The sequence below is a fragment of the Mus pahari genome, chromosome 17 (assembly GCF_900095145.1).
Source record: "Mus pahari chromosome 17, PAHARI_EIJ_v1.1, whole genome shotgun sequence".
Lineage (NCBI taxonomy): Eukaryota > Metazoa > Chordata > Mammalia > Rodentia > Muridae > Mus > Mus pahari.
In genome coordinates this window covers 23,780,506-23,792,241 of record NC_034606.1, presented here as the reverse complement: position 1 = coordinate 23,792,241, position 11,736 = coordinate 23,780,506, and the positions used below count along the sequence as shown (strand labels likewise).

Sequence of the window (11,736 nt, the reverse complement as noted above, 5' to 3'; positions counted from 1 at the left end):
TTCCCAGCCAGCAGGCTGTCCCCAAACGATGATATGTATGTTGGCTTAAACATACATTTATTGTTGTTTTTTTTTTTGTTTGTTTGCTTGTTTTTTTGAGATAAGAGTTTCTCTGTGTAGCCCTGGCTGTCCTGGAACTTGCTCTGTAGACCAGGCTGGCCTCAACTCAGAGATCTACCTGCCTCTGTCTCCAGACTATTTGAATTAAAGGTACTTAGCACCACTGCTCATTTTTTTTTTTAAAGATTTATTTATTTATGTATATGAGTACACTGTCGCTGTCTTCAGACACACCAGAAGAGGGCATCAGATCCCATTACAGATGGTTGTAAGCCACCATGTGGTTGTTGGGAATTGAACTCAGGACCTCTGGAAGAGCAGTCAGTGCTCTTAACTGCTGAGCCGTTTCTCCAGCCCATCACTGTCCATTTTTAATAGCCCAGGATCGTGACAAGGCACAAGGAGTCACTGGCTGGGAGTGGCCAGGAACTGACTGGCTCTTCTCTAGTGTTGAGCCCATTTGGACATACATAGACCACTTTAGAATGAAGACTTTGGCAGTTTTGTTACCCTGGAAGCTTTCTCTGTCTTCAACTTTCTCAGCCTACTGTGAAATCCAATTTAGAACTCAGCCAGCCCTGATAATTCCACCTTCATCCTTGCGTCACCAGGGTAACAGCCCTGGCTGCCTGGGAGGGTGGTTCAGAGAACAGGAGAGCTTGCCACCAACCCTGAGAGCCTGTCTTTGATCCCAGGGCCCGACATGGTGGAAGAAGAGACCTGAAAGCCACACACATGTCGTCCTTTGACCTCCACACATGCACTATAGCACACGCACATACACAATACATATGCTTTTTTTTTTTAAAAAAATCAGGATCCAAATATGAGTTTTCTTTTTTTAGTTTTTTGTTTTGTTCTGTTTTGTTTTGTTTTGTTTTTTTAACTGTCGGAAGTAAGAGAGGAAAGTGAAGGGAAAATGGAACAGAATTTAAAAGAAACAAAGGAAACCGGGGTGGCCTTACCTTAGCCAGGAAAGTCGGATAGACAAGAACAGAGGGGTAGGTGGTTAGACACTGAGCGTGCTATAGCTATTGGAGTCAGGACAGGAGGAGGGACTCCACTCTCTGTGCTCCTCAGCCATCCTGAGTACAGCCCAAGCTTCTGTTGTGATGGGTTATAGCTGGCAGGTAGTGTGATTGCTGAGTGTGTGTGTGTGTGTGTGTGTGTGTGTGTGTGTGTGTGTTCTAGGCACCTGCTTTCTTTTGTCTGGACTGGCCTGGAGCTTATCTGTCCACCCCGTCTTCCACCCTTCCTCAACTATCCCAACAGAGGAGTAGCTGTCCCATTCTCGGGGAATGAACTCTGACAGGCTTGTGAGGCTTCCACATTTATGTCACCAGGCATCCACAGGACAAGCAGAGGCCCCAGGGCTGCAGGCTGGTGGCTGCCCTGGGCTTTGCTGAAGGCCATTCCTAGCTATGACAGCTCACGTCTCTGTAGCCGGCTCAGACTTCAGGGCCTTGCATGATAGACCAGGGGTTCTCTTAAGCAAGAGCCAGAGTCTGCTAAAGAGCCTTGTGGGATGGAAACTTCCAGCCTCCTCAGGCTGTCCCATCCCTGTAGGCAGCAGCTTCAGGTGGCCCCACATAATCACAGACAGGTTCTGGCATAATCCATCAGGTCCAGGGAGCCCCAGTTTTAAGACACTTACCAGGGGAGGAGCATTTCCTACCAGAAGCATCCAGAATATTCTTACACTTGTCCCTGAATCTTTCCTTTCTGAATCTCTGAGGAAGTGGATGGAGCCTGTTTATAAAGCTTAGACTGCATCTGGTCATTTTTACATTATGGAGACGTCCATATCAAATCCAGAATGGCCTTTGGAAGACAGGGGTTCTTAGTCACATCTTGTCATTGAGGTCTCTCCCCTGTCTCCCTGGAATCCTCTAGAATGGGTTAAGTAGGCCTACATTCAAAGGTAGGCAACAACCCAACCCCCCACCCCCACCCTGACCCCCAGTGCTTTTAGCTCATAGGGAACCAGGGTCCTTAAGGTACAGCTTTAGAATCAGGAAATTCTGCAGTGCTCAGTCCTCCCCCCACCCCACCCCCTCAGGCAGTGAGGAGAAAGGCCACTTTAAAAATGAGGCAAGGCCTGTAGAAAAGGCCTCCAGGGGTGAGTCACCCTGGGCACCAGGCCGAGCTGCTGCAGCTGCAGCCGGGTGGGTCTGTAGGCCATGAGGCTGCTATAGGGAGCTAGTGCTCCCTCATGGGGCCTCATGGGGACCAAGAGAGGCTGTGGGGCCACGGCTCTCCGGGTGTTGTGATAGGGCTGCAACCTTGGAACCGCGGGTGGGATGGGGGCCAGGGGACTGCCCGGCCCTGAAGATGTGGACAGACTCTGGTTGTGGGCATTGCTGCCGGTTGACAGGCTGCTGAAGGGGTTGGAGGAGGTGCGGTCACTGGCAGAGTCACTGGTGCCGCTGAGGCGGCCATTGGGGACTTCTGGTCCCTTGTTGGGTTGCAGAGGGGCAACCAGCCTCGGGGACTTCAGGCCCATCAGGGGCTTGGAGGAGGCGTAGAGGCGTCGAAATTCCTCATCAAACAGCTCCACCGCTTGTCCCGTGAACTTGGAGAGGATGTTCCTGTGCACGTGTCCACAGAGCCAAGAGAAGCTGCGGGGAGAGGAGACAGTGACGAACCACGGCATCAGTGCTGGGTTTGTGCGACCCTCAGAACCACTCACCAGGGCTACCGCTCCTCTGCACAAGCAGGGACATTTCACCCCAGCAGAAGCCCTGATAACTGGTTACACAAACCTTGCAAAGCATTGTGTCCCCTTTTACAAATGGCAGCACTGAAGTTCAGAGACCGGGACATACTTACAGACAAGTCATTGAGGTGACAGTTAGTCTCAGGATTCAGAGTTCCTAACACCCACAACGCACTCACGAATGCGCACACATGGACAGACAGACATACAAACACAGACACACGCACAGAGACACATAGGCAGGCAGGAAGACAGAAGGACGGACACACACACACACACACACACACCAAGGGTCAGGAAATGGCTAAGTGTAGGCTGAGAGCTCTCTGCCTCCACTCTCCTCAGAGGAGTCACCTGATGGAGCCAGTGTTGGGGGTGGGGTGGGGCGGGATCTTCAGTGTCCCCACCTGCAAGATGGGTACCCGCCTCCTGCCAACACGTACTGAAAACACCTCCCCAAACAAGCAAAAAGGTGGCTGAATGTTGGATGGCCCTGCTGTGTTTCTGTGAAAAATCTAAACTGTCCTTCAGGTTCAGAGAGGTGGCACTGGTCTTTTTATCTCAGTGCTCAGGAAGGTGAGGCAGGAGGATCACGGTGATTTCCAGACCAGCCTAGGCTATACAATAAGACCCCACAAAATAAGTAAATAATAGAAAGAAAGAAAGAAAGAAAGAAAGAAAGAAAGAAAGAAAGAAAGCTCTTGAATAAAGACTTAGCCCATTTTGCTCTTTGAGCCATGCACAATGGGATATAGGGTGAGCCCAGGGGACCTGAGTACCTACTATAGCTTCAACTTATGAAAGAAAACCCCTCAGACACCCAGGGCAGATGCTTCAAGGACAGCTCTTGATGCCCCATTTGGAGACATGAAGTGAAAACAATATACTTGAGGCATTTATGCCTTATTTTTATGATTCTCTTATTTTAGCAAATATTTTTCCATCTTGGATGGAAAACGGCCCCTCAGAAGCTGAGGGCAGGAGAGATGGCCCACCAAGAGGACCTAGGGATCCTAGGCTACATACACAAATGGGCCGTCCCTAGTACAGTGCAGGGGGGGAGCCAGAAAAAGCCAGGGTCCCCCAAATGTGGGCAGTGTCAGAGCTGATGAGAGACAGGCCTCTGGCTTCCAGCCCTCTGCTTGCCTGCCTGCCTTGCCATTCAGTCCTGGCCCCAGACCCCGGGTGGGGTTCCCCACACTCTGAATCAGGACAGGCCCACACAGGCTGGGGTAATCCTTGGAACAATTGGGATGCTTTGTTTAAATCTCTCCTCCCACCCAAGAGCACCCACGACCTGGAGAGGCGAGCCTCCGAGGCTGCTGAGCTCCTGCCAGCCAGGAGGCAAGGAGGGGAATGATCAGCCTTGGCTTAGCCGGAGAAACCAATCTTGCAGCGCCGTTTGGAATCAGGCAAGATTAAATCACATAGGTGTGTAACACGTTCCACAAAACAAGGCCAACGACACCCTAGGAACTTCTTAGGCCAGTGGTTCTCAACCTTCCTCATGCCGGCGGAACCCTTTAATACAGTTCCTCATGTTGTGGTGACCCCCAACCATTGAATTATTTTATTTGTTATCTCATAACTAATTTTGCTACTGTTATGAACCATAATGTAAAAATATCTGTGTTTTCCAATGGTCTTAGGTAACTTCTGTGAAAGGGTCATTTGACACTCTCAAAGGGCTCATGACCTATAGGTTGAGAACTGTTCACCATCTTGGGCCCTTCATGCTCCTCCATCCCCTGTGTGTGAATGTGTACGTGCTCTTGCGTATGCATGCACGCGCGCGCGCGTGCGCGCGCACACACACACACACACACACACACACTCTGCATCTGTGTATCTCTGGGCTTTGCTCAGGCTTCTCTCATTAACCCAGGGGAAGAAATGATGTGTATTGTCTGCGGAGATTGGGTCCGGACCCAAAGCTTCATAATCTTTGTCTGGGAGCTACCCACTCTCCTACCTGGTCTCTCTCCATGACCTATGTAACGCACGGGGATCTATTTGTTTTCCTGTTTCACATGATGTTCTTAGCATGGCCTGAAATTAAAGCTAGCTGCCTTAACATCTTGTCTGTGTGTCATTACTGCACATGTGTGCATGATGCATGTACACGCACAGGCAGAGACCTGCCACCGTGCGTATGTGGAGGCCAGAGGACTGCCTTCAGGAGTGGGTTCTCTCCTTCCTAGTTGATTTGGGGATAGCACTTGAGTCATTAGGCTTGGACAACAAGTGCCTTTACCCACTGAGCCACCTCACCAGCCTAGCTTCTCGATGATAGCCCACACCCAGCCCCATTGCCCTCCCAGAGCCTTGTCCCAGGGTCCTGAGTTAGGAAAAGTCCATGCCATGTGTCCTGTGGCTACAGTGTGTGTGTGTGTGTGTGTGTGTGTGTGTGTGTGTGTGCTATTCTTTCATTGCTAGGACGAAAACAGCCATTGTTGACAAATAAGATTCTGGTCTGTCATGGTGGCTGGAACTTGTGGTGGAGCTGTTCATAAGCTGAAGGACTGAGGAGAGAGAACAAGCTATAACTAGGGCCAGACTGTAATCTATGAAAGGAGAACCTTAGTTAGCCTGGTTCCACCAGCTAGGCCCCGCCCCCTACAGGTTCCTCAGCCCTCCTAAAGGACATCACCACCACTGTGGAGAATCAACATCTGAAACACAAGCCTGTGGGAACATTTTAGATTCAAACCACACCATCAATCCCTGCTTCCCTAGTTCACGATTAGAAACAATGCTTCACGCTTATATTTATTCTTTTTAAATATATTTTTAAAATATTCATTTATTTTATTTGTATGAGCACACTGTAGCTGTCTTCAGAAACACCAGAAGAGGGCATCGGATTCCATTACAGATGGTTGCGAGACACCATGTGGTTGATGGGAATTGAACTCAGGACCTCTGGAAGAGCAGTCAATGCTCTTAATCGCTGAGCCATCTCTCTAGCCCTATATTTATTCTTAGATGTAAATATTTTAATTTTAGTTGTTTTAAAAACATGTGCGATCTTTTAGGATTTTTCTTTTAATTTTTCATTGCTAAGATGTGTCCACATTACGTTTTTTTTTGTTTGGTTGGTTGTTTGGTTGGTTGGTTGATTTTGAGACAGGGTTTCTCTGTGTAGCCCTGGCTATAGATCAGGCTGCCTTGAACGCAGAGCTCCACCTACCTCTGCCTCCCAAGTGCTGGGACCAAAGGTGTGCGCCACCACTGGCAGGCTACACTACTAGTTCTATAATTTTTTGATTGCTACATACTATTCCATTGGTCATTTCATTGATGGGGGAGCCCTGGCTTGCTCCTGTCACCAACAGTACTGCTTTAACGTTCTCATGGGTGCCTCCCACATACACAAGAGTGAACAAGAGTCTCTTCGATATATGCTTAGAAGAACCGCTGGGTTATAAACGGTGAGAGTTCACCTCGAGGAGAAAAATCCCAAACACTTTCCAAAGCTATTCTCTAAAACAAGGCGTTTTCACGTTCTTCAATACTTGTTAAAACCTTACCTGATGTCACAGGCCTATAGTCCCAGCTCCTTGAGAGGCGGAGGAAGGAGGGTAGACTGTTCAAGGCCAGACTGGGCAATCAATTTTGATCTTGTATCAAAATAAAAAGCAAAAAAGCGAAGACGCAGCTCAGTGGTAGCATCTGCCCAGTATGCATGACATCTGGGCTCAGTCCTCAGTACCCCAAACCAAAATAACTGGCCCTGGATCCTCACCTGACTCTGCACACCCTCGAATGCTTGGGGCCCCCCACCAGCGTAGAGCAGCAAGCCTGAATCTTCTGAACTGTCTCTGAGCGCACGTTTGCCACGCTTCTCAGCCCGCCCTCTTCTCTCCAGCCAGAACAGGGTCCGGGCCAGCGGCTTGGCTCTTCGCTTCCCCAGACTCTCACCAAGAAAGTACTCTTAGTGCTCGTTCCAGTGGCCATGTGCCTAGTGCTGTCTGGCCCTAAAGCTTTGCCAGGCACACACTGTCTTGGGAAACCTGGCCATGCTCCCTGGCCCTTCCCCGATATGCCCTGGCAGAAGGGATGACCCACAGAAAGGGGCCTTGCCTCCTGGGATAATGTTGCTCAAGGTATTAAACTAATGTGCTCATAATAATAGCGGTTTTTACTTATTCACTACAACCTGTCATTGGGGAGGTCAGATCATCCTGTATAGGAGTCCTAGCTGTGTTGGGCTAGAAACCAAACTTACTGTTCAACAAAGTCTGCCTGGAGTTCTAGCTAGCACAATACATGAGAACGTACATGTAATGCCTGTTTGTTTTCGTTTTGAGACAGGGTTTCCCTCTGTAGCCAAGACTGCCCAGAACTCACAGCAATCCTCCTGCCTCAGCACTCTGGATTCTTGGATTACAGCGTACACGAGCCACCATATCTAACATCAATGTCATTTAAATTTTTAAAAAAGTATGTGGGGGGCGCGTGGTGGTGGACGTTGTGACATGGATGTGTGTGTGTGTCCTTGGATGTCTCAGCACATGTGTGGAGACTACAGGACAATCTCAGGGCTTCATTCTCTCCTCCACTGTGGGTTTCATAAATGGAACTGAGGTCACAGGGCTTATGCCAGACATGGCTTTACCTGCTGAGCCATCACATCGGCCCTAATACCAATGGCTTAAATAAACGTTTCATGTGTATCCCATGCCAGACAGTTAATGCCCTTGTCATTTTCTTGATCTGCCCAGCAACCTAATGGAGCACTATTCCACTTTGCGAAGAGGAAGAAGCAGGCCGACAGGAGCACTCTGGGTAGGAACATGAGCCGACACGCTCGAGTTCTCATTCTTTTGAGGGAAGATGTGACATATAAGATTATGTTGACCTAGTTCAGAAGCGAAAACAGAGCCAAATTGGAGATTAGGTGGCGAAACAGCCCACATTTGAGAAGTTAAAGATCAGCAGACTGCGTATCCTTTGATGCTGGAGGGGCCCAGCACAGGACAGCACAGGTCCTCACAGGACTTCATGGATCCTTGCAGCCCCTTCAGCAACAATATTTGTCTATTTTGTCCATCTGTCTGTCTGTCCATCTGTTCGTCCATCCATTCGTCCCCCTGTCTGTCTATCTATAGATGCGCGTGTCTGTCCACCCATCTACCTATATATCTGTCTGCCTGCCTACCTGCCTGTATGCCTATGTGTGCACCTGTCTGTCTGTCTGTCTGTCTGTCTGTCTGTCTGTCTGTCTATACATTGATCTATCTCCATTCACCACTTCAGCACATTTCCAAAGGACAATGCTTCTCGACCCTCTCTCTTCCTTGTGGTAACTCTAACGGGCCCTGAATAACAGGTGCTTAGAGGAGATGGCAGAAGACATGGAGAGAAACCGGTAGACAGCCACTCAGAGGAAATAGCCTGTATAATTAATTAACACTAACTGCAGCCTAAATATTATGCAAAAGTGCCTACATATAGATGCAAAAACATGTTTAAATTAGATGTACCAAGAATAGCAACTTTAGTAAGCTTAAGACTGAGGAAAGGCAGCTGGAGGAGGCCACGTGGTATTTCCAGCAATCACGGCATTACATTGAGTTTTGCTCTCTTTAGACCGTTCCGTTAGGGTTTCATGATGGCTGTAGCAGGTACTGGTATGGAAGTGGTTTGGATCAGTAGACTATGCTGCTTGCTTGATAGGGACTCCTCCCTAGAGTGTCATTAATATGCTGAAGACCCCTCTTTATGTGTCTTCTGAAATCCTTAACACTTAAGGGTTTAGAGGAGCCAAAAAGCACAGGAGACCAGGCCCTTGTTACCTTGATATGCAACGAGATACTGAAGCTCCTTCCATTCAGGACAAAGACACCCTCGCGACATGATTCCTATGACACCCCTGCGTGTCCTGGGGTCAGACCTCCTGGCTCCTCTGGTGCAGCTCTAGTCATCTGGAACCACCCCAAACAGGCAGGGAGAACAGTGACAGATTCTGCTGTCTAACAGAGCTACTTCCAAGGCACCAGAACTTTTACCTTTCTCAACTAAATCACCATGGAGAAGGGCATATCAGAACAAAACACAAAATAACACATAAAATTACATGAATTCAGCTTGCCAAGGACGAGCTCAGAAAAGAAGTGTAACAAGTCCTCAGACTGTTAAGTGACTCGGGAATTCAAAGGGCAGGTCAGACTTTAGTCTGATGGATGGATGGATGCAAACTCAGCACTCAGTGCCTGCCAGATCCCTCCCCGGCCAGTCACTCAGACAGAGTTTATAGAATCTAAGTGGAAAATAGCTCCAATTAATACCCCACAATCTAAGGGTGATTTCCACTCTGCTCCTTAAGCCCCAAGTGTGGAGTCTCCATTCCACAACAGCGGATAAAACATGTGTAGACCCAAATGGCTTACAAGGGTCCAGACATGAAATCTTTACTCCACAATTTTCAAATGAAATGAAGGAGGCTCCTAAATGCTAAGGGTTCCAAAGGACCCTTGGTTATCTCAAACCTCTTTACAAGCGAGTGCCTGCTGCACAGGAAAGCACAGACTGTGAGAGTTTATACACCACAAAACAGGGATTTTCTTTTTTCAAATGAAAGAGCAAGTTGAAAAAAGAAGTCTTTTCCTTAACCAGTTTATCAATGAGATCTCTCTCTCTCTCTCTCTCTCTCTCTCTCTCTCTCTCTCTCTCTCTCTCTCCCTCCCTCCCTCCCTCCCTCCCTCCCTCCCTCCCTAGCTCCCTCTCCCTCTCCCTCCCCCTTCTCCTTCTGCTCTCCCCCTCTCTATATGTCTCTCTATCTTTATATGCAGCCAATACTGCACCAAAAAAGAAAGAAAATTTCGGGATCCCACCAGCTGCTAGGAATTCCCCAGGGCTCAAACTGCTAGCCTGGAGTTCACACTCCTGACTGGCTCACCAAAACCTGCTACCAGAGCCTGGAATCCAAGATCTGTGCCTTGTGGTCACACAGCAAAAGAAAACCAGGAGTCAGGCTTTAACAGAGGGAGAGGAATTCCAGTGCTGGCTAGACTGGGGCGAGAAGAAAGTTTTTAGTTTCTTTTTACCTCTTTTGTTAACGGTAATGGCATTTTATAGAAAAGGATGAAACAAGATCTAGGAAGCACGTAGAGACAAAAGAAATTTTTTGGTGTGAGCATTGGCTTCTATTCACGGTCCTGTCATAATGTACCACCTTCACCAGAGGCTGGGCTAATCTTCCCAAACTGTAAACTAAATAAAACTTTCCTCTGTATAAAGCTAGTTGCCTCTGCTATTTTGCTGTAAAAATGCTGACTGAAACAAAAGATCTGGGAAAAGGATGTTTGTGTCAGAGCTCAGTGTTTATGCCTCTCCAAAACCCACAAGTTAAAAAAATATCCTAATCCCTAATGAGATGCTATATTGGGGGCGGGGCTTTCAAGATTGATTGCATCCTGAGTGGAAGCCGTCATGAATGAGCTTATGTGCCTGTCAAGGTTTGAATCTGAAATGCCTTCCAGGGCCTTATCTGTTTGAACTTTGGTCTCCAGACCATAACACTCTTTTGGGAGGTTGTGGAACCTTTAGAAAGTGGGGGCCAAGCCAGGAAGAGGGCTGCTGGGGTGGCAGCCATTAGGAATCACAGCCCAACCTGCATCTAACCTGAGCGTCCTCCCCGCCTTCCTGATCCGCTGCGGAGATTAATATTGTCAACTTGATAGGATCCAGACAAGTTTGTGCAAGCCTGTGAGGGTTGGCTAAATTAGGCTGTGAGGGATTGGCAAAGTTAGGCTAACTGAGGTGGGAAGATCCACCCCAACTGTAGGTCTTACCAACATGGGCTGGGTCGTGCATTACAAACAAAGGAGAAGGCGAGCTGGGTATCAGCGTCCATAGCTCCTGCCTCCTGACTGCCCATGCAGTGTGACCAGTGCCTTCAGCGTCCATAGCTCCTGCCTCCTGACTGCCCACGCAGTGTGACCAGGTGCCTCCAGCNTCCATAGCTCCTGCCTCCTGACTGCCCATGCAGTGTGACCAGTGCCTTCAGCATCCATAGCTCCTGCCTCCTGAATGCCCATGCAGCGTGACCAGTGCCTTCAGCGTCCATAGCTCCTGCCTCCTGACTGCCCATGCAGTGTGACCAGTGCCTCCAGCGTCCATAGCTTCTACCTCCTGACGGCCCACGCAGTGTGACCAGTGCCTCCAGGGTCCGTAGCTCCTGTTCCCCGACTGCCCACGCAGTGTGACCAGTGCCTCCAGCGTCGATAGCTTCTATCTCCTGACGGCCCACGCAGTGTGACCAGTGCCTCCAGCGTCCATAGCTCCTGTTCCCCGACTGCCCACGCAGTGTGACCAGTGCCTCCAGCATCAATAGCTTCTGCCTCCTGACTGCCCATGCAGTGTGACCAGGTGCCTCCAGCATCCATAGCTCTTGCTTCCTGACTGCACACGCAGTGTGACCAGGTGCCTTCATGCCTCCAGCATCCATAGCTCCGGCCTCCTGACTGCCCATGCAGCATGACCAGTGCCTCCAGCATCGATAGCTCCTGCCTCCTGACTGCACACGCAGTGTGACCAGGTGCCTCCAGCATCCATAGCTCCTGCCTCCTGACTGCACACGCAGTGTGACCAGGTGCCTCCAGCATCCATAGCTCTTGCCTCCTGACTGCACATGCAGTGTGACCAGGTGCCTTCATGCCTCCAGCATCCATAGCTAAGGCCTCCTGACTGCCCACGCAGTGTGACCAGTGCCTCCAGCATCCATAGCTCCTGCCTCCTGACTGCACACGCAGTATGACCAGGTAGGTGCCTCCAGCATCCATAGCTCTTGCCTTCTGACTGCACACGCAGTGTGACCAGGTGCCTTCATGCCTCCAGCATCCATAGCTCCTGCCTCCTGACTGCCCATGCAGCGTGACCAGTGCCTCCAGCATCCATAGCTCCTGCCTCCTGACTGCCCATGCAGTGTGACCAGTGCCTCCAGCGTCCATAGCTCC

The 11,736-nt window shown here is 49.5% G+C and overlaps 1 protein-coding gene across 2 annotated transcripts in view; it reads right to left on the bottom strand.

The window, feature by feature from the left end:
• Window positions 1-901: 901 nt before the first annotated feature.
• Window positions 902-11,736, bottom strand: part of Fam83a (family with sequence similarity 83 member A) — a 23,640-nt gene continuing 12,805 nt past the window's right edge. Inside the window, exons 4-5 of one of the 2 annotated variants that reach the window (XM_021217386.1) lie at window positions 2,402-2,678; window positions 902-925 (exon numbers count right to left, since the gene is read on the bottom strand). In XM_021217386.1, coding sequence (XP_021073045.1) covers window positions 902-925; window positions 2,402-2,678 — 301 coding nt within the window. Of the gene's footprint in view, window positions 926-2,140; window positions 2,679-11,736 lie in introns of those variants that run through there. The other variant, XM_021217385.1, reaches the window with a different exon arrangement.